This window comes from Patagioenas fasciata, chromosome 1 (assembly GCF_037038585.1).
Source record: "Patagioenas fasciata isolate bPatFas1 chromosome 1, bPatFas1.hap1, whole genome shotgun sequence".
Lineage (NCBI taxonomy): Eukaryota > Metazoa > Chordata > Aves > Columbiformes > Columbidae > Patagioenas > Patagioenas fasciata.
The window spans coordinates 127,145,983-127,173,184 of NC_092520.1; the positions used below are offsets into that span (position 1 = coordinate 127,145,983).

A 27,202-nucleotide genomic window follows, 5' to 3' on the forward strand; every position below is an offset into this window, starting at 1 on the left:
CTTCACTGAGCCAAGTCATTTCTTAAAATGACTGGACCAGGTTTTGAAAAACGTGCAGACTGCGTCCTAAGAATTGTTTAGGTTTTATGACTCCGAGCCATCTGTGAGCTAAAGAGACAGAAACCAGCTAAAAACTGTGAAGCTGAGAGTTCAGTTTTCACAATATGCTCTGAATCACCCTTAATCTGCCTATTTAGTGGACACTGGCTATTCTACAACAGCCCCACTGAAAATGCCACGGGTGCGAAAAACAGCAGATGGTTACTGGGGGCGGAAAGCTATACAAATTTTAGAGAAGCATGGAAAATTCATTGCTGGCTATAAAAGTCACTTGACAAGGGCAGCTGTAAACAGCTAGGTGAAAAGAGGAGGTAGGGACATGTGGTAGCTGCTCTGTATGGACTGCTGCTATTTCCTTCTTAAAAACCACCAGAGAAGTGCTGAAAGAATCACATGTGAACTGATTATAAGGTACAACACTTCCAAGTATTAAGACCGTGGCAGTTTTCCATTGTGCTACAGTTTCCAGCTTTAGCAGCACCTTGGATCAAATAATGGAATCACATAAGGACACTGGGGGACACTTAAAAAGCAAACCCACTTGCTTTTTAGATGTTGTACATGTATGACTATTAAATCCCAGCCAAGTGATTATCTTAATCTCTAACTGACATACCAACATGCTGAAGATACATGGAGTATAAACACAACATTAAGCCAGGCTTGGCCATGGCAGGAAAGGAAACTCAGTATGGCCCATCTTTCACTGCACTTAGAAAAGCCCATTCTCTCAGATTGCAAGCACAAATTGTGACATGCAATTAAAACAACCAAGACCAAGGGAGGATTTTTTTTCCTGTTTATCCCAACACCTTACAGGATCTTTAAAGACGATAGAGATATCTATTTCAAATCAACTCAATGGGCATGAATAACCACCTTCTAAGGTATCTCATGATGACTTTTGCTTATGCTTAAAAAAATGTAGTTATTGGAGAAATGGCAGAACAAGGAAAACTGAAGTTTGGTAAAGAGAGAGCTGCAGACACAACTCAGGGCAAGAAAACGGCTAGAATGAAAATATGAAAATCATATCATCATTTCCATATTCAGTACTGTTGCAACATTCTTCCTCCCAGGGATTCCATCCTTCTGTATTTGGGACTGCCTTCCCTGATTATGTTTTACAAGGGAGCCTTCTCCCTCCTCTTTTAGCTTTCCATTGGCAAGCTGAAAAACTTTTCATCTCCATTTTCATAAGTACCCTGTGGCTGAGCTCTCTCATGTGGTGTGTCTATCAAAAATCAGTGAGTGACAGTGTAACAGCAAATAAAAGGGACACTGATATCTCTACGAAACAATCTCTGCCACCAGAGGTTGAGGTTGGAGTCACCATTTCCCCTTCTCCTTCACACATACTTCAGGCAGATGGCATTCATTATCATACAAACACACCTGGCCATGTCAACGGAGAACATAAACAACTATAGCTGGAGAAAAGAAACCACAAATGCTTTTCAATTTTATTCTTACTGGAAGGGTAGTGGCATCCTGACATGTCACATCATCCAATTAAAACTGACAGGGACTTTATCAAGGCTCCTAGCTCACCTAGCATTTATGGTACTAAGTCTTGCAGTAATCTTGGTTTGGCTGTAGTGCTTTGTCCAGCCTGCAGACATGGCATTCCCAATTCCAGATATTTTTGCTGGGTCAAGACCAAAGCAATGAGCACTAACAGAAAAGGAAAGTAATCAGATGTGAAACACAGAGAGCACATGATGAGCAATGTGTCAGGCTGCTACTGCACAATATATGTGCAGACCAGTCAGAAATCGGTATTACAAATGGAGCTGGAAAATGGTAATAGCTAAAAGCATGATCAAGTGCTTTTGATGGATGTCCCAGAAAAGAGAAAGTCTGTAACAACTTCAAAAAAAACCAAAACACAACCCAAAAAACAACACCACCCCAAATAAAATGCACCTAGTGATCTTTAAATCAACTTTTCAAGTGGATAAATATATTTGAAATAGTTGTACAGTTCACAGTGGCTCAAAGTTCTCTGATTGCTTGAGTGCTTGAAAATATCTCATCAGTAAAAAAATACCAGAGCTGGGGGAGGAAAACCCTCTCTCTGAATTCTGTACATGGGCAAATGCACAGGTTTTGGCAGGTGTCAGGTCATTGGATCCATGGGAAACCAGCAGCATTGCAGGACTGCAGATCACAAGTCAGGGGATGGAGGATAAGAAGAATAGTAAGGCCCATTTTCCTGCAATGAGAACAGAATCAGCAGTTAAACAAAAGTGCTCTCCAATACATCTGGGTGCAATGGATGATGACACAGGGGCAGAAATTAACAGGTACTCCTGGCTTCATCTTCCACAAGTACAGTGATTGCCACAGTTCACCCAGGAGAGGACTGTGCTTGTCATCAGGCAAAAAAAATAGGCCTTGTTTTGCCTCCGTTTTAAGCAAAAAGTGCAGGTTAAAGTCTTGCCATTAAGCCAAAGCTGTGATGCAAGCATAGCCAGTCACTCAAGACAAAGTTGCTTATGCAGACACACAGCACTGGCTATTAGTTCATAGTTATCGAACGTCCTATTGGAATGATTTGGCCAGAGCAAGGCATACTCAATCCACCATTTGGTTAGCAACCTGGGATGGAGAAGGGAAGAGGAACAGGGACCAACACAAAGGCAAGGTGCCCTTCTACAGTTCCATTATTTCCCCACTACTTTTCTTTATTCGCCAACCCCCCTCCCCACCTCCTGCCCCCGCTTCCTGTGTGTTTGTTGATACATGGGACAGGGAAGATGAAACACGGAATTTCTTTTTGCAGTCAGTGTAAGGTACATAGCAGGTGTACAACAGGAATTTTATCTTGTCCACGGGCTCTTAGTGCGTTTTGTTACAGTTCCTGGCTGAAAAAGTGTAGTCTGCCTTTCATGCACAGGCTGTATTGGGAAAGGAGTATGTTTCTTAGCCAAGCCCTCTACTTCGACTGACGCAGAAAAAAAAACCCAAGCAAATATTTAAGACAATTGTTACTCACAGAAGAACAACTAGACTCTCGAGGAACCCTCCCTTTCTTCTCCCCATTCTTAAGATGTGGAAGTCAGTTCCTTTAAAGCTCTTATAGAGCAGAATGGGAGAAGCACAAAAACTACACCTACGAGCAAAGACTGACGCCACATTCAATCACTTACCCTGGCATCATACTCAAGGACGAAAGGGGGGAGATCAATCTGTTCTGGGGGTATGGCTGTGAACAACTGCTGAAGGCTTTCCACATAGTGGATTTTGTCCTTTAGCCCTGAGACTGTAAAGGTTGTGAAAAACCATGTTGAGACCTGAAAATAAACCCCAACTATTAAGATGGTGCCATTTCAAAACCTTCAAGTTCAACGTTATACTCCATCATTAAACAGGTTTGAGTTAAACTTGAAACACTAATATCATGGCAATAATACAACAATGTCAGGAACAACACACCACTGACTGCTGGCAGGCGCTGTCTTGAGAGGTTTTGAGCTCGTGTTTTCCGACTCGATTCTCAATCCTCCCCAGCTTCCAGTTTAAGTTCCCTTTCTTCTGTACAAGAGTGACAGCTACTCTGCTATTTGTATTCCAAAAACCATCAGTATAGTGGCATGTTTTCACTCCCTGTTTAGCCAGCTCAGAGTATGACCTATTTGACTGTATCTGACAGAAGCATTTTTAATCCTTTGCCTTCAAGTTTTCACAGAAAAGGCAACTCAAGGGAGAGAAAGACTTTCAGCTGTTCAAAGGTCCTATTGAAATCTCCTCTCTGCTTTGGGCTGGCTGAGTGTATCTTTCTGTTTTGCCACATTTCTTATCAAAGCCTTATCAATGTATTCTACAAGATTTTACTTTAAGTATTCACACTTCTGCCTCTTTTAGATGTAAATAGGACAATTAATTTTTGTTTTGCAAAGGCCAGAAAGACACCATGCATATGTCTACAATTTATTCAATATTCCTGTTTAGGTTGACTGCACAAGCCTTTACTTTTCAACTCACCTTGTCCAAAATTAAGCATTATATTACTTTTTGTTTATTTCTTATCTAGCCTTTTCCTGGCAGACTGAATGGAAAGAAAAAAAAAATGTTCTACAGGTCAACAAATGCTCATATTAGGGACCACTCACATGGTCCTGGGCAACCAGCCCTTGCTGACCCTGCTTGAGCAAAGGGGCTGGACCAGATGACCTTCAGAGATCCCTTCCAACCTTGACCATTCTTTGATTCTATTTGATAATTGCATTTTGACTGCGGTAAGTTAACAAAAAAGAAGAAACACCAGAAGAAAAGCCTTGAGGAAAGTGGGACTCTCAAAGAAACTAAAACTTTAGGTCAATAAAAAAATCGATCTGCCTGGATTCAACATTTAAAGAAAAAGTAGATGCCTAAGAACTGTCCTGGATTAACTATGCTGTCTCCTCAAAACAGCACAATGCCATGAGAAGGGAACAATGGAAAAGACAAAGGAGATAAAGAACAGGACAGAACATTTAAGATTGACTTATTAGTTTAAAGGCATAATTAGAGATTTATGTTAGCAGAAAGCAGGGAGACTATTACTGGCATTCATTATTTACTATATTTTTCTAACAAGACCTCTTATGAGTGACATTGGACAACAGTTTAACGAGTGAAAATTACCTTCTCAATCCTGTACCAAAGTAGCATGCATTCCAAGGTGTATTATGAATTATAATCATTAAACATAATTGCTATGATGTTTAATGTATATAAGCCTAATAAGGAATATTTTGCAGCCATCGTGAAAACTGCTATCGGGAAAAGTGATTTTTTAAATTTTTCTGCCCCCTCTCAGTGTACAAGCCATTGCAGTTTGTCACATCTTACCCAGTAATGCAGAAAAAAAAAGGGAGTGGGACAGAAACGTTTCTAGAATTTTTCTATTATCTCCATTCTCAATAATCACAGGTTATAGAGACAGCAAGACAAGAGTACCCATTCCCTTATCAGTAAGAGAACCCAAAACATTAAACGAAACCAAATCCCTGTTAATGCACTGAAAGCAGATTAAGTTATGCCACAGCAGTCCAAAAAGGGTTGAAAGTCTAGTCATCTGTTGAAGTTTTCCTTCATTTTTTTTCTTGTCCTGCAGTTCTGAATCTGAATAAAGGGCTATCGGAGTCATGCTGCCAAGTCAGAAAACCACAGGGTTAAAGTCTCAGATGTCTTGCCCTCAAAAAAACAGCACACCACAGATAAAGTGTCACCAATCTCTAATTGGGTCATACCCCAAAGAGAAACTTACTAAAATCTGGGAAATTTTATTACAGTTTGAAGGATATTGTGTAGAAAAAGCCGTAAGTGATCTGCAAAAACCTTTATATTGGCATGTGATTTTCAGAAACCGCTTTTATGACTGCTACAGAAAAACAAGACAAAAACTGTTCGTGATAAAGATTATGATGATTATGAACATCTAATTTGAGTATTCAGATATATTTCAGTTTTGAAACATTCTTGATTTACAACTAAGTTACTAAATTTATCAGAACACAATTTTTATGGGTGCATTGTTTCAGATCCAGCCACTGACAATTCACTCAGAACACACCAAGCTCTATGATGCTTTGTTCGGAGAACTCTCAGGAGAGGAAAGCAAAGAGGATATACACAAAAATTCCCCCAAAGCCCTTTATTTATATACCAGCAGCAGAAATACACTTACATGAAAATGTACAAAGGAATTTGTGATAGCACTTCAAGGGGATCTTAATCTAAGTCCTGGTGGCAAAGAGTTCACACTGCAAGAGTTGCTGCCAGCCTAAATAATTGCTATATGCCTATGATGCAATTTCATAAGCTACATTTCAGCAGCATAACAGGAGAACCAAGTTCTTCACAGGTAACAAGAATGCTCATACTGAAGCATGAATAAAAGCAGGGTTAGCGTACAAAAACAGACTGTGCAATGGCACACCCTGCTTCAGTTACTCTGTGTTCTAGGATAACTGCTGAACCCTCCTCCCTGCATTCTGAAAATAAAGTGTTGTAGATAGGCAATTATCCTCAGAATACACATAATTTAAAAGTTCCACATCTAGACACCAAATAAAGAACCATCATTGGCACTATGAAGCACCTTCAGAACTATGCTTGTTTTCTAGGGATGCACCGTGTATCCAAAAGGCACGCCAAAAAGCCTCTTGATCCCTTTTAGCCCAGAAATAAGCAAGATGACTATTACATGGCAAATGTTCACTGTGCCAGGATTCAATACTGTGGTAAAATGGACCATTTATAACAGAGACTTAAGAATTGGATATATGTACAAGGGTGATGGGTTTGGGAAGCCACATAAATGCAGAAGCCTTCCTTCCACATTTGGGACATGGGGTATTTTCCACTATTTCTATGGAAGAAAGTCAGTGCTCCAAGTAGGAAGATTAACGTGCTAAGGGTTTTTTAAAGATATTGCCTCCAGCTGTGCGGCTACAATAGGATACAAACCAATTTGATTTCCACTCAGTTAGAGGACTCCATGTCTCTCACCCTCTCTGCTTCCTTTCAACTATCTGCTTGCTCCATAGATCTGTCAAGTTCCACTGCAGTTCCCAAAGGGACAGAGAACATGGCAATGGACAGCTGAACATGAATTCCCAACCTCCAACTGCAAAAAAACACCCCACTTCTCAAGCAAATTGAAATGCATGGGAAGAGAGGAGGGGAATAAAGTGCTGCTGTGAACCTAAAGCACTAGTGCTTCCTAGCTTGAACTTTTCCACTCAGCTTAGTGGCCTTAGTCATGTTCTACATCAGCTCCCACATTTTCAGGAACATCAGAGCTGGAAGATCTAATTTTAGCACTCAGATCTCAGATCTGTACCCTGAAGGAATAATTAATATCCAGGCAGAAACTGGGAGGTACACTGTTGGGAAGCCTCAGCCTCATCTACATAAAAACAAGGAAGCTCTAAGTCTCATGGTGTCCCAGCTGTGCACATGCAAAGAAAGGACTCTTTGGAAATTTAGCAAAGAAATTCCTGCTGAACGTGTGCAAACAGATGTTTTTCCAGGCATATAATTTTCTCAAATTTGATCAATGTCAGCAAAAAGCAGAATAAACACAGAAGTTAATCTGATGTGAATGTGGAGGATCACAGTTCTGTTTCAATAGGACAAACAAAAATTTTAGGAAGGGCTGCTGCTGCCACTTAGTTCATCTGGAGTACTCGTACTGCTGCAGCATGAGTAGCGTCCAAGTACAGAAGGGAACGAGCTCCATCTTCTGTTGCCACACATGGATCGTACCCAAGGTTAATATCTTACTGCTTGATTAGTTCAGTTTTTCGTCTCCTAAAAGCTTAACAGGATTTTTCTGCACACCATGGCACAAAGGCATTCTTCCCATCTTTCTTTGCTACTACACTCTATAATACTGATTAACCTAATTGCTGCTCGACACGGTGCCCTCTGCCCTTACTGGACCAGCTCTCATGTGATCTGCAGCACGCACACAATACCTTTTGTGGGGAGAGGAAAAAGGTGAAACATCCAGGAAATGAACTTCACAAAAAATAATTCCAGGAGATTTTGGTCATGGTTTGTCACCCTGCCAACCAGTCAGCAGGAAAAAGGAGAAAACCCTTCTCTTTTAAAGAAACAAGATACAAAGCTTCCACCTCTCTCTGTTAAGAGTACACACAGAACAAGACATCGACAACTGCACTGCAGTGGGGTTCAGCTTATCACTGAGGTTGGAAGACTACAGGTAGATCAAAGATGGGAAGGAATTTCAAGTTCTGATTCTGGATCCAGAAGATATTGCCTAATTTTGGAAGTCTTTTGTATACCTCCATGTTCTTCATACTACAGTCTTACATACTACTCCACCAACACCCAAAACATACTTTTTTTTTATACTATTTATCTCACCTTTGAGCGAAATGTTGGGTGGACAAAATACAGTGCCTTTAAGTTCCTCTTGTACCTGGTTTAGAAAAAGAAAAAAATCTTTAGAAGTTACTTCTAATTAAGCTGACCTACACAGTTCAGCTGTCAAAACATAGATCATTTTGCTTAAGTGCCTGTGATGTAATTTTACAAAGTTGGATCTAATACAAGGGCAGATATCAGAAAAGTAAATGTAAAGGAAAAAAAGCAGAATTATTATTTTTTCAGGTAAAGACAGAATAGCCTGCAGTCTTTTCTGTTGGCAGTGAAAATTACGGACAAATTATGACTGCCAATGCTACCGACACCTCTTCCCTCACAACTACCAACATCCTTTCAACAATGCCAGGCTCCAAAAACTCCATTTCCAGATATATACAAACAACACACACAGCATGTCCCTCTAACAGCTCCAGAAAGGAGGCTGCAGAGGACAAAACTTCCAGGTTTGATAGATGGTTCTGAGAAGGAAATAAAACATATCTTCCTTCCTCTTGCCTTTGTTATTTATTTAGGTCTTTGTTCCAGCTCTCACAAATAAATGGGAAAGCAGATACAAGGAATGACAAACATTTGCACAGCACAGAGTATGATCAGAAGGGGTTCTTTTCCTATTGACACTCACTTGACATCAACAACATCATAGAGTTTCTTCAAGAAATTAGAGTCTAGTTGATTGTAATCATTTGTGAGTGTATGAAAGTACACGAGGACGTATTCCTTCACTGCAATGTGATCCATGACATGGATAAAATACAGAAGAGCCTGAGACAGAAAGAAATTAGATTTATATTTGCAAATAACTCTTTCACAGTAGCATTACATCTTAATATGCTTCCTCTAATTCATAATTCATTCACAAATCAGGAATCATGAGGCTGGGTGGCATGTTTGAGCAAAAAAAACATTCCAAGTCTTCAACTTGACTATAATAATTTAGGTGTGGTTTTTTTGGTTTGTGTTTTTTGTTTGTTTGTTTGGTTTGGTTTGGTTTTGCTTTTTTCTGGTTGGTTGGTTGTTTTTTTGGTCTAGCTGAAGTCACAGGTGGAGAAAAATTCTTGCTGTTTCCATGACAAACTAATTTGACTTGTTACATCTCACCCATGTCTTGGCAGCTATAGACGCAAGTCAAGTCTCTTTCTTCTTGAGAAGACAGACAAGTCCACATTAGGTCAATTTTTCTACAAAAAGTCCAATTCCTCCTTGAAAAAAGCCACCCCAACACACATACAGTTTTATAAGGGAGTACATTTTTATCTGCCTACAAAAACAGTTTAAGTCTTCCAGAGATAATGTTTCTAGTATTGACACTAAATTACCCTTTCTAATCAGACTATCACACCCTGAAACATTCATATTCAACCCACACAACTCTAGTTTTACAAAGACTTACCTTTTCCATGTCTATCAATGTTACAGGGATATTCCTTCCAACCACCACCATCACTGTGCGGCCATAGTTATCCACACCTACAAAAGAAAGAAAAACATGCCTCTAAACTTCTCTCAGTCAAGCCAGGTTTTGGAGTTGGTCCCTTTCAAACAAGGTAGATCCAGCCACAGCTCAGAATTTTTACAATGCATGTGGTTCTCATCTTAATAACAGAGGAAATATGCTTAGAGTTACTACTCTCACTATACCAATAGTTATTCTGAACCAAAAGAGAAGGGTGCATCACATCCTAAACTTAAGTCTTAAGGGCAGCATTTTTACATTTCCCATGTAGTTCACATTTACCTAAATCTCAAGCAATAACATGTTTTTTATTTAAAAAAAAAATGCTTCACTTCTACCACCAAAGCAAACTTCTTCCTAGAAATCTAGCTCTGAAATCTAATGCACAGATGGCGGGAGCACACCTTATGGATGATGTGCAGCCCACGGAGCCTTGTTTAAGGCAAACACAAGAATTTAAAGTTGCAGCTACTGAGTAGAAGGTATCACACAGCCTTGATATTTGCACACAGATCAAGGAAAGTATCTGGACTTTCAGGTGGTCAAAGACAGCAACCAAAGTGCTGAACAGACATTCTCTGCAGAAACACAGTGATGCTTCTGAGAGCCTGACTACTTGCCTATTTCTTCCTGCCATGGTGCAAAGCAGCAATAAGCCACTGGGACTATGGCAAATTTTGATGTATGAGTATGATGCTACCTAAAGAGTAAAAGTCAATTGAAGATGACAGATTCCCCATCTCCACTTCTCAGGCTGCAAGAACCTATTATCTTCCACAGAAGTCTCCATTGGGTTGTTGGTTCTGTCCTTAATCTCCCCACCTACTGAACTCAAGGCTGCAAGATCTGCTGCCCATGGTACTTGGCCATTAGCACTAGGAGTCAGAGACAAGAGCAACATGTACCTAACCTGAGGGAAACAAAGCAAGTCAGTTGGTTCAGGAAAGCTGCATTAGCTGTTGCTTTGGTAACTGCTTATTCTCAGCACTGATCATCTGAAAGCAACATTCATTTCTTTGTAACAAAAAGGTGGAGATAATTCAGACCAAAAGAAGAACTATCTCATACAGAGCACCTTTATCTAACACTATTTATTTACATCTAAAGTTACAGATAATTCAGGATATGCATGTATCCTCAGACTTTAAAAGCAGAGCAGTTTTGGAATTTACTATGTGGTCTTTCAAGCCAATCAAGAGAAAATTACTGCTTTACTGCAGAGGTGCTGCCTAGTTGTTGGCCAGGCTTCTAGCTTAATAACATGATGTATTATATAGTCAAGTCTGACGAAAATATTAGAACTTTATTTTATATTTTTACTTTAAGACAATGCACATCAGTCATCAGTATACTGAACTTACCTGTCTGGTACAAGGCTTTAAGAGAAGCAATATCAGAGAGGTCTTCAGCTCTTGCCTGACACAACCAGCGATTATAACTAGAAAGTTAAAAACATCCGGTCAGATCTGATTCTTCCTTTGGATTAGCATTAGAAGCCCAAAGAGGTATATGGAAAGGGAAGGACAAAACAAGCTCTTCCTGACTAAGCCCTCTCTCTAATGTTATGGTTTTCTGACCTATGGAGTAACTATCAAGTGAATCAAAAAAAGAGATTCAGTGCCTTAGTTACATATCTAGTGATTTTCACTGGGACAATGAACACACACCAACTGGTAAATATAGTGGTATTGCATCTGGGCTGAAAACATCTGATTTTTTTCTCATTTATAATAAATATCTCAGTGACAATGTTTAAAAAAATCTGGAAAAAAGAGACCTCCTTCACAAAGTCTAGAAGTCGAACACAACTATGCAGCAACCAGTGTCACATATGGCTTTTTAAAATTATTTCTCCTGTGAATGGTGAACAACTCGGTGGCTCATCTGACAAAATAAACCAAGCATCATGCTTCAAGAGGACTCCAGCATGGAACAGGCTTCTAAGAAAGTGATCATGCACATTAGGGTTAACAGAGGGGGGCGCGGGAAAGGAAAGAAAACCAAACCATCTCAGCTTTCATTTGTTTATCGTTCTGTTTTGAAAGATGGAGGAAAAATGTTTTGCTGTCTGCCCAAAGCCTCAGGAGCAAGTGAGCAGTTTTGAAAGCAGACAATCCCACTACAAAAAGTGGTGACAGAACAGTGACATCTTGTGGCAAAGAAATAAGCCGGCTGGTCGGATGCACTGGGCATGCTAGTGGGTTCCATCACTGGCTTCCCTTTTTTCTCCTACTGCCCCCTCCCTTCAGGCCAAAGAGGCTACCACAGCCATCCATGGTGACATCAGTTTTTAGCTGTATTTCCTTGCCAGAATATTCGGTTTTACAGGTAACAAAACCGTCATCAGGGCCGGTCCTCTAAACAGCTAGCTAACCCGAAACATTCACACAGACAAGGAAATTCTCACTTCCTCTGATGCTGTTTTTGCAGCGCTGCCTCTGACAACTGTCCCTGAAGGATGAGGCGTCTCTGTTTGTCAACATCTCCCTCCATGCGGGCAAAAGCATGGGAACCAATGAAAGACAAATCTGCCTCCAGACCCTCTTCATCTGAAGCATCTGCAATAGAAACAAAGGTGTGTAAAATGTTCAAGCTGTGTACAAGACAGCAGTGCTGATGATTAACTGCTATATATCTCAGCAAGCTGACCCAGTTTCATACTACAAACTAACACAAAAAACCACCATGTACCGTGATGTGGCTCTGAGATCTCACCAGTAGCACTGACAGATTATAGCATGTGATTGATAACTATGGACTCCGTTAAAATATTGGTTTGCTTGGAAACTAACTGGGCAAGTCCTAGTCATCAGCTTGTAACAAAGGGATAGTGGTTCACTCCCTCAGAGGATAAGGTCTGGAGAAAGAGACTTCGGCTTTACAGTTGTCCTGCTTGTCATGGGGAGGAAATAAGTATGCAGAAGTACAGATGCTGCAGCTTTACCCAGTTTAGAAGCTGTACTGTAGAACAGGCTCACTTCATTTTATATCCTTGGCGCTCCTTGAACAGATGCTGTAGACCTGGCGGTAAACTGGGTTTAGATATTTCTGTCGTATTCACACTAACCGGCCACAGCTGCAAATACCACTCTAACCAGCAGTTTGGATTCGGGCGCTGGGGGGTGCTGCGCGGAAAAGATTGGATCAGTAGGCTAAGGTACATTAGGTATCAAACTGACCAGGAAAATTAAGTTGTCTGTATCCTCTATGCATATGTAGCCTTATCCCAACTGGCCATGTAAATGCAGAACACTTGTGAAATCCATTCAAAATTATCTGCTTTTGATAGTTTAAGGCTTCATCTGAAGAAGTGTAAAACTTTCATAGCACTGCTCAAAAAATATGGCAGAACATGCCAGCTATGCCCATTTATATAGGAAATTGTTTTGCAATACGTATCTCACCTCCTCAACCCTGATATCTATGCAACCTCTTTACAAACAGACTTCTTCCACTGAGCATTAACAGCCATTTTGCAAACACTGGTCTCTGTGTTGATCTAGTTCCTCTGTCTTTTAAAGAGTTTCTGCTAGTTTTCATTGAGCATCTACTAGTTTAACACACGTGCTGTATCAACAGAATTTTATAATTGGAGACCTTTACTAATATATAAGGAACATTTGGCTAATATGTAAGCTGGACCATTAACAATGATGGTATTTTTCAGTTACAGGGCTGCACGAGATTCTGCAAAAAACCTGCAAAGCTCCTAACCACCTTGGAAGAAACTTTGCAAAGGGTATGAACTATCCCACCTCTCCCCATAAAGAATGAAAGAGACAGAATAACAGCTCTACCACATCCTCTAACCACACCACTCCACACAACAAGGCAGAAAGCAGAAGTTACTGCTGTGGAACACATGAAGCTAATGAGGCAGCTTGATAGCTCTCTTCATCAGAGCCTGCCTTGGGTAAGGTGAGAAGACATCTCTGCTTTTCATGTGCCTTTTCTGTTTTCCAGTTGACTTTCAGACAGATATTTATTCCAAGGTTCAGTTAAAAAACTCACCATCTGGAACACCTGGCTTTTCAGTAATCCTGATCTGCCGCTCTGGTACTACAGGCTCCCCTTCCGCATTGCCAATATCTGCAGGGAGGTAAGGCAAGGATTGTATCTCTTCTTCCAACGATCTCGGAAAATACAGAGGCATCAACTTCTGGTAAGTGGCCTACAAATAAGAAAAATGCGTGAAGATCTATCACGCATCCTCACTCTTCAGTTAAGTAACACCTGCCTTTATAGCAGGGACCTTCTCAGAGCTTATTTTGGGCTGCTACCTGGCAACAAAGGCAGATAACCTTGACCAAGGTTAACTTTTTTTGTCATACTGGCAAATGACCTTGAGAGGATCCTCCTTTAACCTACATGAGCTCAGGCAGGTTGCAGATACTTTAGCTTTGTAATGAAGTTACAAATATACATAGATGACAGAGTTCAGTGAAGGCTGCTTATATTAAAATGCACCACTACACAGATCATCTTTAGTGATCTGACTCAGAAAAAAGAGAAAGCAACAACCAAGAGAAATCCTCCCCACCTGGAGGAAAATAGCGAAAAATCTCTACTGAACACGTGTTCTCTCCAACTGATTAACTATTTTAGAACCGTCAACAGATTGTTATTTTCCTTATCCGGATGCCACAGAACCTGACCACAGTGTGGGTGTTCCACCCAGGAACTGCCATTAGCAAGTCCAATACACAAGCAAAGTCAATGTTCAAACTGCTACCATCTGTCTGAACAAAGATCATTAAATGTCAAGCCAGCAAGCAATGTTTAAGATGTTCACAGGTGACCTGTGGGCATGCTAGCCTGGCCTTTTTAAAAAACAAGGGAAGCAGCACTGTGTAAGGAGGAAATCTCATATGAGGAACTCCATGCTACAAGGTCTGTATCAGCTCCTGTTTGCGGCTCATGAACATGGAAGTCAGAAGTGGAAAGATTCTGAACATGCCCATAGTGACTGCTAAGAGCATAAACAGTTCTGGAAAAGATGCTATGCTGGTCAGAGACAGACACTGTGGAACAAAAAGTCTGTGCAAACCAGGATGATCTGAAGGGGAAATCTAAATCCAATTCCACAATGTGGGAGTTAACACTGCTCCAGAGAGGACCATGCATGTCCATGAATTTTGGTGGAATGAACATCAGGGAGATACCTCTTCAAGCTCAGAGACTGCAAACACCACCTTCTCCAGAGTCTCTCCATGAATCTCCAGGAACCTTCTAACCGTACCTGCAAGGAAGAAGATTAAATGTAGTTAGCAAAACAGGAGGAGAAATTTACACATTACTACAAGTGAGGAAATCAATGGAGTACAGAACAGAAAGAGAAATCTCTCTCTCATTCAAAATTGCTCCGCAGGTTGCACACAACTGTTATTAAGTGGTAGTTTAATGCACCAAATGGGTTGTACATATTGGAAGTTCCATCTCCCTTCTCTCCTGCTTCTTACTCTAGAGATGCATAAAAAATGGGAAAAAAAGCCTCTGTGATTTTAGCTTAATACCAGTTTGTGGAATATGATCCTAAGGACCTGCAAAAATCAAGCCAAATCCTTCTATCACAGCTCTGTGCCAACTGCCGAAACCAGATGTTCCTAGAACAAGTCACAGTGCCCTCAGTTATCAGGGAAGCAAGATGATAAGCAAGCCATAGCAGAGGCTGGTACAAGGCAGAGTCAGCTGCACAAAACCTCAGGGGTCAGCTATGCCAAAGAAGCACATAAAAATGATATTTGGAAAATGATGAGATAATTTCTCTATTACATTTTTTTCACTCCCAAAGCTTCAGCATAATCCAGGAACACATACAAGTTCCCAGCTGAGAAGAAAAAATGTTTTGCAACCAAGCTTCCAGTCAGACATGTCCTGGAACAGACACAATAATCATGACACAGCAGGATTTCCTAGTGCTTGAGTTGCAATAATCATGACACGTCAGGATTTTCAAGTGCTTTCCTGTCAGACTGCAAAGAGAGTGTCCAAACAAATAAAGATTGGTCTAGCAGTATTCATCAAGGGGCATCTAGACCTACAGAGACAAGAAAAGATAACAAAGGAAGGAAGTCTACTCTACAAAGACTACATTAGTGTCAGTTCTTCAAGAAACAGCAGTTCAGAGGACAAAAAACCCCAGAGCTATTAATATTTTCAAATACTTCTGTACAGAAATTTGTGTAGTTGGGTTGACCAGCAACACTGCTTTACAGGACAAATACAGGTTTGCAGTTCCACAGCAGTTTCCTGAACCTGCGTAAGCAGACATTTTCAGTTGTTTCATTGATCAGGCAGATAGCAGAGAAAACAACACAAAAATCTCTTCGTCTGTTGCCAGCACCTCTGCTAAGCTAAGGTTAAGAAAGATTTCTCCAGTCAGCTTGCACAGCAAGACGAAAACCCACTCTTTCCACTTGCAACAACTTTCCTATTGTGCAGGAGTACCACGCAAGAAGATCCAGAGACTGGGTGCTGGTGGTGGAAAGCAGACAGGAGCAAATAGAGAGCAAATAGAAGTGAAAAAGTCAAAAGAGAAAAGGGAAAAGTAAGAACCAGGCAGGTATTGAACATTCTCTGAGAACTTCTCTCTTGTTTAAGTATTTTCTTTCTGATTTGTTTTTAGTAACCTTAATCTTTTCCTTTAATATAGTTTCCTCTTGAACTCAAATGAGTTTGCAAACTTTTAGCATCTACAATGCTTTTTGGTAAGAAGTTCCAGATAACAAATTGTGTATGGATAGAAACCATTTCCCCTTGTTTCTTCTGAAGCTGGTTCATAGTAGCATTGTTTGAAGGTTCTTACTTTGGAAGACAGTGAATAGCTGATTCCTAATCACCATTTTCATGCCACTCATGAGTTTACAGACATTTATCACACTCCCTTCAAGTTCAGTGTATTCCAGTCTGAAGAATATTTTAGCTTACTTAGCTATTTCTTGTCTTTCCCTATTCTTGTTGACTTCCTCAGCTTGCAGGGAAGTTGGACTAGATGACCTTTAAAGGCCCCTTCCAACCCAAACTATTCTGTGATTCTATTATTATATTCTTTTAGAATGCACAGCTTTAAGGTGTTGATGACAAGGCATAGCATTCTTCATTTTGTTGTGTCTTACTTAGCTTGCTGTTTTGAATTCCAGTGAGCTGTTTTCATGGAACTGTAATATAATATCACGATTTTTCTCCCTAGGATTAGCCCATCATTTTGCACGTGAAGGCAGAAGCACATAGGGGTGGGTCAGTGAGGGAAGAATATCACTTCATATTTTGATATGCTGATGACACTAAAATGGCAGATTAAATTCACTCTGTTGTTTGAGGTCCATTTACATCTATTCACAGCAAGGCCTCATCTTTGCTAGTCTGAATAATTTTCTACTACCAGCAACATCTTTTCCAGGTTATTAGTGAACATATTGAAAACTGCAAGTTCCAGCACAGTTTCCCATGGATCTTACTGATTACCTTTCAACAGAGAAAGCATCATTTGTTTTTATCCTCCATTTCCTGATCAATCATGGAAGGTCTTGCCTTTTTACAGTCTCTGATAAACTATAGCCCCCTAAAAAAAAAAAGTTTCCCCATATCAACAGCAGTCTGTCAGAGGTAAGGGATATGGCAGAATACGGCTATCCAGTTTACATTACTTTCCAAGAAACTTACGCAGTGCTATGTGAGTTGCATCTTCCAAGGGGTAGCATCTTTTCAGAGAGTTAATGACACAAAATCCTATGGAGCACATTGCTTGTTCCCTGAAATCCAGAAAGAGAAAGACAAATGGACTGTCAGATGAGAAGAAATGTCTGTCAGTACAGTAGATAACACCAGTTCTCTTTTTCCTGCCTCTATGCAGCAGCAACCCTCTTCCGAGTTTTTGCAGAAGGATTCTTTCCTGGCAAGAGGCATACATACCACCACTAAGCAAATAAGAATGATTCCATACCATTTCCTCTCATGGTTATTCTCAGATTTCTCCTTCTACCTGAACTACATTGTTCCTGCAACTTCTCATATCCTGAATGAAGTTCTTCCCTCAAGTTCCCTGCAATCCTTTCCAAAATACTTTCCTTCATGTATAAGACTGTCAGTGAGGAGAAGGAGGGGAAAAGAAGGTGCTCTTTATTGCAAACATTCTCCAGTTCCTCCACCTGACCTATCACTTATCGTAGAATAGTTTGGGTTGGAAGGGACCTTCAAAAGGTCATCTAGTCCAGTCCCCTGCAATGAGCAGGGACATCTTCAACTAGATCAGATTGCTCAGAGCCCCATCCAGCCTGGCCTTGAATGTCTCCAGGGATGGGGCATCTACCACCTCTCTGGGCAACCTGTGCCAGTGTTTTATCACCCTCATTGTCAAAAATGTCTTCCTTCTATGTAGCCTAAATCTTCCCTCTTTTAGTTTAAAACCATTACCTCTCATCCTATTGTTACAGGCCCTGCTAAAAATTTGGTCTCCATCTTTCGTATATGCCCCCTGAAAGGCCATGATAAGATTTCCCCAAAGCCTTCTCTTCTCCAGCCTAAACAGCCCCAACTATCTCAGCCAGCTTTCATAAGAGAGATGTTCCAGCTCTTTGATCATCTTCCTGGCCCTCCTCTGGACCTGCTACAACAGATCCACCTCCTGTTGGAGACCCCAGAGCTGGACACAGGACTCCAGGTGGGGTCTCACCAGAGCAGAGGGGCAGAATCACCTCCCTCAACCTGCTAGACACTTATTAGAGGTTGGACACAGACCAAGGTGGCTTACTCAGTCCTAGCTATGATGAGACAATCATTGGCACAGAGTGATACATACTTTAAGATCAGTAAGATGCTTCAGGCAGAGCGCCACATTTTTGGAAGAATAAAGCAAAAGTGTTGCCAACAGTCGTCAGATGTGAGCAATTGGTAGACAATTTGACAAGCATCAAAAATTACTCTAGAGAACAGCCTGACTGAAAGGCACTTGAAATTCAGTAAGCAGAATTATTAGAATTTTTAAATTTTTTTTCAAATGTTTCAATCCAGATCTCACTTTGCTTGTTAACTTCCAAGGCAGAACAAAACTGGCACATACTAGAAACCTTTGTTGTAATCTTGATTATGAAACGGTCACTATTGCACTGTAATGCACAGTCCAGACTTGGAAGAATTTTTAAGTATATTTTGACATTGCTTTTGTTCAGGTATTTTTTGTGACTGCTACCATTACAATAGCCATCACATGAGAAGAACAGAACACAGGAAAGAACAGTGAAAAATAGAAACCATAAAGATAAAAAAACCTGTTAGCTAAGGGGAAGTAGAAAATACCACAGATGTCACAAGAAAAAGTACAAACCCATCTGCAGCAACTGTGGATTGAGAAATAACCTTCCACCCTGACTCAGAATTTTAGATAGCTGTTGTACAAAAGCAGAGGAGCCAAATGTATGAAGCAACAGAGCAGCCAGATCTGCCTGCGGGGTGGTCCATGTGGCTGCAGATGCACAAAGTTGCTGCTTGAGCAACGTCATTTGAAGTATTTCACAGCACGGAGCCCAATTCAATTGTCAATGCTGTTTCTCCTCAGAGTAACTGAATGCAGCACAGCTCTAGCTACACTTTTCCAGGTCTTGAACCAGCTCAGATCTCTCTGCACATTTACCTGCACCACAACCCAGATAACAACAGGTAAGAAGTATACCATGAAACCACTAACGTTCTTGTACTTAACCAAATCCAGTATATGTGAGAAGACATTCACAGTCATTTGAACTCTCTGCAGACCAATTGTTTAAGAACAGAGGTGCCATGGACGGCAAACCCTCACATAGGCTGTTGTGTGCTTACTTTGCAAGCTGCAGAACATTGCGGTAACAGCTGTATAGAGAACTCTCTGCAGCTGTGCGATACCGGCTCTTGTATTTGGGTCCCACTGTGTGAATGATGAAACGTGCAGCCAAATTAAATCCTTTGGTGAGTTTAGCCTCGCCTGTCCTGCACCCTGAAAAATATTAACATAAGGATAAATGCCAATGTCATGATAAGTAAGTTAAAAGTGTTCAATCCCTTGACTTCCTCTAGAGTCAGACAACTCCACTTCATATATAGAAATCAGTGGTTTAGACACAGAATGCTATCCTTAATATTTTATGTCATAACAGCTGCTTAGTATCACCTAGTCAGATTGTGGAGGTGAGAGCTGTGCTCATTCCACTCTATTTAAGAACTACACATACAAGGACAAACCAGAAGTTGCTAGAAATGCTGTCTTTATTGTCATGCTTACTAGGCTACATAGAGAGCAAAAGGGAGAAATGATTTAACAGCATGCAGAGAACCGATGCACAGATTTCCTACACAACCAGCAACAAAAAGTCCTTCTGAATTTAACAACTTACCTTGGGGACATGGCTTTTTTGATAAAGGACTACAAGTCTCCTTAATTAAACCCACCAGCTGTTGGCAAAGCTGTTAAAAATGAATAGGTCAAGCACTTGTTCCATCTCTGCTCCCAGAACAAGGTAGCTTGCTCTGTTTTGCAAGTTTCCCCATGCCCACGAGGCAAGAGTATGATTCTCATGGAGATCATACTTTCTTGACAGAATAGGTGCCTTGTCTGAAGGCAAGGAAGTTCAAACAACACATTTAATTGTTCCATTCACAGTACTCTCCAGTTATATACTCCAGGATCATTTACAGCATGCTAGCATACATCTCTTTACCTCTTTTTGGTTTTGACTACTCTTTGGCTATCCCCTGCAAGTTAATCATACTTAATTTCTCTAACTTTTTGCAAGGGAAATCAATCTGTCAGAAGGCTTGATGACATTCATAGACTCCTCTATTCCCTTCAGTTTGTCAGTATATTTCTGATAATGAAACAGCTACTGTGTTTGAAGTCTTTTTTTTTTTTTTTTCCAGAATCTGGAAAGGCATCTGGAAGAAAAGTCTGCTAACTCTTCTCTTCTTCATCCAAATCTAGTCCACTCCAGTTCTGGACAGCTGAAGAAGCACTTCTAATCTTTTGCTTTCACCGCCCTCAAAGATAAACATTTTCCACCTTCTTTCTTCTGCTTGTACACCTGAACTTCGGCTTTCTGATCAGTCTGAAAACTAATAATTTCACTGGATTAACTTTCAACCTGATTGTACGGGTTGCTAGTGCCTACCAAAAGGAATGAGACGTGAACAAGAGGCTGTGACCACCGTTCTGGCAGCAGCACTGCAGTAGCTTGGCTTAAGTCAATCAGGAAGCTGCCCACTGAACAGAAGCATTCACCTCTCCCACTTCACTCTGTTCTTGTGGTGCTCAGGCAGACTCTTTATCAGTGCACATGAAAGCATATTTTATGGCAAGAGACATTCTACATTGAGAATCATTCTTCCTCAAAAATTCAATAGTATCTTTTTAATGGCAGCAACCTGTTCCCTTTAAGCCAACATCTCACAAACTTTTTGATCCTATAAATCATTGTTAGCTTCCATGGACCTCCACCTTGTTTCTTCTGGGTAAATCAGAAGGAATATAACAGCATACTAAAACTAAGCACACTCTTCTGAATTACTGTACACCACCCTCTAAGACACCTCAGCTCAAGATAGTAACTAACTAAGCACAATATCAAAAGAGTAGAAGATAAAACTGAAACACTTAATATATCAGATATCAAGTTACTATTCTTTCTCCATGGTCCATCCAAGTCACACAACTTCAAAGGAACAAGCAAAGGCTTGTAAGGAAAACTATTTTGTGAAAAAGTATGAAGTAAGTTTGACTGAGGTATAGCTGTAAATTCATTGGGGACACTCATAAATTCAGACAACCAGATGTGGTGTCAGTAATCTCTAACTACACTTAGTACTTCCCAATGCCTTCTGCCTGGAGATCTCTACAAAACTTCTAAAACTAAACCAAACAGCAAGTATTATTCTTCTTGAGGATATAGAGTGAGGTGAGCTAGCAGAGTGAGATGCAGAAGATCAAGGTCTGTGGCAAAGCTGGGAACAAAGTCAAGATCTTTTATTTTTCAACCGATGAGATATCAAACATTAGAATAGCTTCCCTCCAGGTTTAAAATTTAAAGTCTGAATCCTCCATATACTGTGTGCAGCACAGAAAAACTCTCACTGGAGATTAAGACTGCTATGTGTGGCTGTTACAGAAGGTCTTTATTAGACTGCAACAAGTATGTGTTGATAAGACACTTCATTTGGAAGCCTGGACCCTGGGCTGTAGTATTTCTGTGTTAATCAAAACTACGCACTGTTCCCAGGAACACACAAGTTAACTGAACCTTAGTGAAAGTACAAGCCTTTGAAAGGTCAGCACATCACATGCTTTAAGATCATGTTTTTTTCTTGGAATCTATGAAGTGTAAAAATATATCGAGCAGTAGAACTAAAACAGGAGAGAACTAACTGAAAATCACCACTGCACCCATTTTACAGCTTTAGAGCAATGACCGTACCTTTTCACTTTTTCCCCCAAGACCATTATCCTACAAAAAAGTTCAAGGTTAGACAGGAAAGAACACAAAAAGGAGGCAGGTGAAAACAGCATCATAAACTTGGTTTCTTAACTAAGCTCCCTTTCATTTCTGCTACTGTGACAAACACATTTAGGGTGCACAAAACCCAAAGCTGTAACCCAGCCTCTTTCCTCGCCAATGCAACATGCCAGTAGAATATCACAGAACTGATTTCTGAAAACCTCTTGTCACAAGATCAAAAGGAAAATGTCATGTATGGTGCTCATGAGCCTGCAGAATGCATTACTGAGAGAAGACATCAGCATCATCACAGGGTACAGGATGCAAAACTACGTAAAACTCAGCATGGTAAAATGGAATTTATGAAGCTAAGCCCAGATTTCAAATAACTCCATACAGAACTGACAGTTCTCAAATTTTAAGGACTCCCTGAAAGGTCATTCCTTTCTTCACACTTCGCATTGTACACAAGAAACCCAAGTTTATTTTCGAAGACTTCTGGTATACATAGCAGGGTCCTCATTATTCTGTAACATCTGCTGTATTTTAACAGTTGCTTTCACTGACTTTTCTTCTCCTATGAAACAGTTACTCTTTCTCCTGTTTTACTTTGAAGTTACTCACAGAAAGCAAGCTGAATCAGGAAAATATGATTTTGTAAAAACAGGAGATGTCTATTCAATTGTAATCAAAGCTACTGAGTGTTTATATTAGAAAGACTACGGCGCTTCTGTTTGTTACTACATAATAAGATAGATCTGCTACCCAAGAGAGGGAACAGTACTACTCAGGGATGAGTTGCATCTCAAAATTCAGCTCAGTATGATAGTTACTAGAAATGTGAATTCTTAACTGCAAATTATATCCAAGGTCATGCAGAAGTCTGATAACTATAAATTCTTTGTTCCTCACACACAAAATGAGAAAACTCTTCTTTTCATAGGCACTGGGCATTCAACAGGCATGGGAACAACGCTGAGCATGTGTAAATGTCATTATCAGCCATAAACTCTGCTAAGGTAAAAGAAACCTCATCCATTTCCAGACTAGCCTTCCATTAGGGATGGTCCTGTAACATTCTAATAATGCAACGTGGTGTACAGAAGTGGCAAATGAACCAAACAACTGAAGAAGACACTAAGACTTTGAGACATACAGCGTTTTATCACTCCATCTATCACTGCCATAGTTACCTGAAAGACTGTCCATGTATATTAATAGCCTGAAAGAGGATACACCAAGTGTATATTGGAACCCACTTAATTACTGCAATGGTGAACTTCAGTGCCCCTCTTCCACAGTATGTACACACTGAACAGGATACGAGTAAACTCTGAAGATGTACAAGACTGGTCCCTCAGGTAAAAGCTCTGATAAGCTACCTACTCTATGTGGCTTCAGATAACAATAGGAATTATCATATCACAAAACAAGGGCTCAGCAACTCGAATATCTGCCACAGATTTTCAGTTATATGTAACTCGAATAGTATTTTCTTCATTTATTTTGCATTAATATCAGATGGGGGCAGTGGGGAGTGGAAAAGCTATAGCTTGAGTTTAGCCTATGCCCAAATCCTGGTGGTTTGTACTACATAAGGACAGCAGTTTTCAACAAGATAAAAAATGTTTCCCCGTCACTTACCTTTGAGCTTCTGGAGTTCATCCCTCAGGTCAGGCCCAGCATGCATGAATATACTTTCAGACACAGGATTCTTATCAGTGAGAGACTCATTACTGGTATTTACTATGGCTGTGCAGTTCAATAATGCTACATCTCCTTTCCTAAGGAAACACGGAAACAGCTTATTGCAGGCTAAATGTAAAATTAAGCAGGATATTCTCAAATAAGGGCTGACAAGCAAAGAAATGCCAAGTTAAAGGAAAAGCATTAATAGTACTCCAGTGCTCACATAGTGTAGCATACCCTGACATGCTCACCATGCAGAATCATCCTTTGCAATCTGTCCTTTTCAGTTAGAGGCAAACACCACATAATTTCCTTAAAAATTGCCAGCCTCAACAGTAAATTAGCAATGCATGCAGAAAAGACAGTGTTGTAGTTTTATGTACAGCAGTTTAAGTAGCAGAACATGTGACACAATGCGCCTAACTGATGGAGTGTAATGTATTTAAAAAATTGATTCTCCTTTGGAGATAAGATGACAGTTCTTGTGGTATTTTACTTTTAGAACTCTGACAATTTTTTCAATGTACTTCCTTTGGTCTGCATACACACTATCCAGGGCATCTTACTGCTACTGCTGCTCTTCCTCAGACCACTGAGGATCTAGAGTGATTCTGCAGCTAGACAAGTTTTCACTGCTTTTGTTCTGAAATTGTGAACCAGTAATTCGACCACAATCATTCTGCTGTTCAAGGATCAGACATGCAGAAGATAAACAAAGCAGATATGCACAAGAGACAATGGAGTAGCAGAACTCTGACCTGCTTTTTGTCACAGCAGCAGCCATTAGAGATTTTGGGATCCAAGAGCATAGGAAGGGAAATAAAGATTCCCACATACCAGGAGAGATCCAAATAACAGTTGAAATTGCACCCATTTATTACACCTAAGTTTAAGTCACAAGAGATTTTTAACATTTTACTTCTCTCTTTCTTTACTTAATCAGGTTCAGCAAATCCATTAACAGTCCCATTTCCTGCATGTATGAACCAAAAGGAGGTTCAGGCTGATTCCTGAATCTGTGTTCCTGAGAAAACTTTCTCTCTTCATACTGATTAATAAAGAGTTTCTTACCTAGAGAGCAGGTTTGAGTGTCTGACTTACAGGAGAGAAAAACTGATTAAGTAAGTTCACCTCACAGTACATTGCACTTTATCAATAGATTTTGGTAGAAAACCATCAAGATAGAACACAGAATGAAAGGAGAAAAAGGAAAAAAAATAGACCAAAGCAAGCCACAAGAACCACATGAAAGAAAAATACTGATCTAAAACAGAAAAGTGAAAGCAGAACAAAGCCAGTAAAGAAAGAAAAAAGCTAGTAGACAGGAAGTATATTTTTTTTAAAAATTAAAGAATTGTATCAAAATACCTGATTAGGTTTTGATCTTAAGCATACATGACAGTAGGAAGTACAGCAGCAGTCTGCTGCATCGAGGAATGACTACAAGCATGCAATTTATAACTCATAGTGGAGTAAATCTCAGACCTGCAGATTTACAATGAACAAAACATTATTTTCTTCCCAGATGTGTATATTTGATTCAAGAAAAGAAAGTCTGAAAGGTTTATTCTATAGCAGTGATTACCACAGAAGGCAGTCAGATCCCACAGTAAGTGGAGAGGTGATGACAAACACACCAGAGTCATATGGAACTTACCATAAAATTATTTTCGCATTGATGTCTTTCCTGTATGGAAAAGGTGATCTAATGTCAACTTGAGCTTTTTGAACAGGATTTTGGCGAGAGTCCAGCTGCTTAGCCTCATAGGTATCAGTCCAGCCTGGAAGACTGTCAACATCCACAAACTGGGAAGGAGCACCCAAGGGATCCATGGAATGGAAACAATGACTCCTCTCCTCTGTTAATTTGTCACACTCCAATTCTCACTGGAGTTTTCCAGGTGCTTTAAAGGAAGAAAATCAAATCAAATCACCAGCTGCTCACTAAGAGTAGTTGCCACAGAGCCAGACCTTTCACAAGGCTGCAACGCAATTACAGCAAGCAGAAAACAGAAAAAATAAATTCACAACTCAAACACTCTCTGTTTTGCTATCTGTATACAAAAAAGGAATGTAAATACTTGCAGTAAGACAAACCTTTTCCAATAGTGCAAGACCAAAATACCTTCTTTATTAAATTGGTCCAGCTGGCTTGTGATCTTGCATTTTGAAAACGCTGAACACAAATTCCCAAGTATAAAAAAGAGTTCAGTCGTTTTGAAACTATTTATCAAAACAAAAAGCAAATTTGTAGCTGGGTAAGTATAATTTATTCCTTCAGAGATTTCGGTCCAGTGCTGGCTCATACTTGAAAACAAAACCACAAAACAAACCAAACAACAACAAGAAGAAAATACCCCCCCCCTCCAAATCACAACAGCAAAAACCCTAAACAAAAGAACACCCCTTACAAACAAACCAATGAAAACATGCTCCCTCCCCCTACACTGTACAACCCTTGCAGTTCAGCAAATTTTGAAGCACTGCAAATACAACTTACATTGCTTAATTCTTACAGCTGTGCACTCAGGCACGAAACTCCTTCATTCAAAAAGGTTTTGCAAGAAAGATCAAAGATGTAAATTTGAACACTGCCCATTGAACTTGCAGACTAAACTCTGACATTGGACTTTTTTTTTTTGAGGCTGAGATAATATTGATTGTTAGACTCGAACTCCCCAAAAACGTGTGTTTCAATTGCCAGCAGGTAACACTTCGCCTACTGCATTTTCACTTTAACTGCGAAACCACACTAGTGAATTAAGCCAGCATAAATGCACTCACATGGGTAGCTTCAGTTAGTCACATACATGTCTGCTATTTAGCTTTTCTCACAGGTTAATAAATTATAAGTTTTGAAAAGATAATATCTGCAAGTGATAATTTGGAAACATGAATGAGAAAATATATTCATTAATTACCAGAAAAAAAACCCACCATCAACAAATAAACTTGAACTAAGGGGTAATAAAGGCCAACACTAGGTCAAAAATGGCCGTAAGAGCAACTAAATAAGAATTTTGCCACGAAGGGCTGGAAGAAAGGCCATGAATGACAAAGTAAGAGCAGTTAGACCGGCATCAGCCAAAACCTTATCTACAGCGGTGTGTTTCCTGGGGTGAACAGCCAAATACAGGGATCCAAGCAGGAGATCAAGTGGCAGGAGAACAGGGGTGCACACAAGCTCCTCTGGACACCCCGCCCGACCTGCGGCAGCGGCGGCCCCTCGAGGATGCGGGTCTCGGAACAGAGCGCTGTCAGCGGGACTCCAGGCGCCCAGACCTCCCCGGAGGAGGTGTCCTGTCCCTGCCCAGAAGGAGGCCGCTGTCTCCGCCTCTCACAACACACCACCCGCACTCGTGCTGCCGGCAGCCCGCACCGCCGCAGACTTGCCCCCCCCAGGCAGCTCCCAGCGCGGAACTGCCGCCACCCGGAGCAACTCACGGGCAAGCCTCACGGGCAGGTCGCACCGCCACCAGCCCCGCCCGGCCCAAGGGTCTCAGCCGGCGCCGCTTTGGCGACATCACCCAGAAAAGCAGAGCGGCCGCCGGGCACTTCCGTTTCCGGGAGTAGCCCCGCCCCCATCCCTCCCTCTCACTGCCCGGCCCCGGGCCTCCCAGGCGCCGGGTTCGCACCTCACTTC

The 27,202-nt window shown here is 40.7% G+C and overlaps 1 protein-coding gene across 3 annotated transcripts; it reads right to left on the minus strand.

Moving 5' to 3' along the window:
• Positions 1-1,511: 1,511 nt before the first annotated feature.
• On the minus strand, positions 1,512-27,130 carry GDAP2 (ganglioside induced differentiation associated protein 2). 3 transcript variants are annotated; one of them, XM_071814298.1, is made up of 14 exons: positions 27,017-27,130; positions 25,217-25,463; positions 23,515-23,654; positions 19,229-19,382; positions 17,078-17,166; positions 14,578-14,654; positions 13,427-13,586; positions 11,823-11,973; positions 10,777-10,853; positions 9,353-9,429; positions 8,585-8,724; positions 7,942-7,996; positions 3,213-3,356; positions 1,512-2,275 (listed from the first exon to the last, which is right to left on the minus strand). In XM_071814298.1, the coding sequence occupies exons 2-14, from the start codon at positions 25,390-25,392 to the stop codon at positions 2,228-2,230; spliced, it is 1,488 nt and encodes a 495-aa protein (XP_071670399.1). In that variant the 5' UTR covers positions 25,393-25,463; positions 27,017-27,130; the 3' UTR covers positions 1,512-2,227. The 3 variants fall into 3 exon arrangements, with proteins under 3 accessions (XP_071670399.1, XP_065718263.1, XP_065718271.1); XM_065862191.2 differs by having other exon boundaries at positions 27,004-27,130; XM_065862199.2 differs by lacking the exon at positions 27,017-27,130 and adding an exon at positions 26,651-26,956.
• Positions 27,131-27,202: the final 72 nt, after the last annotated feature.

Excerpts from the sequence above, each read along its gene's own strand:
- GDAP2 (XM_071814298.1), bottom strand. The coding sequence starts at position 25,392 with ATGGATCCCTTGGGTGCTCCTTCCCAGTTTGTGGATGTTGACAGTCTT. Across the intron at positions 8,725-9,352 it reads CATTGATAGACATGGAAAAG|GCTCTTCTGTATTTTATCCA; the intron begins GTAAGTCTTTGT and ends TTTCTGTCTCAG. Across the intron at positions 7,997-8,584 it reads TATGATGTTGTTGATGTCAA|GTACAAGAGGAACTTAAAGG; the intron begins GTGAGTGTCAAT and ends TTTCTAAACCAG.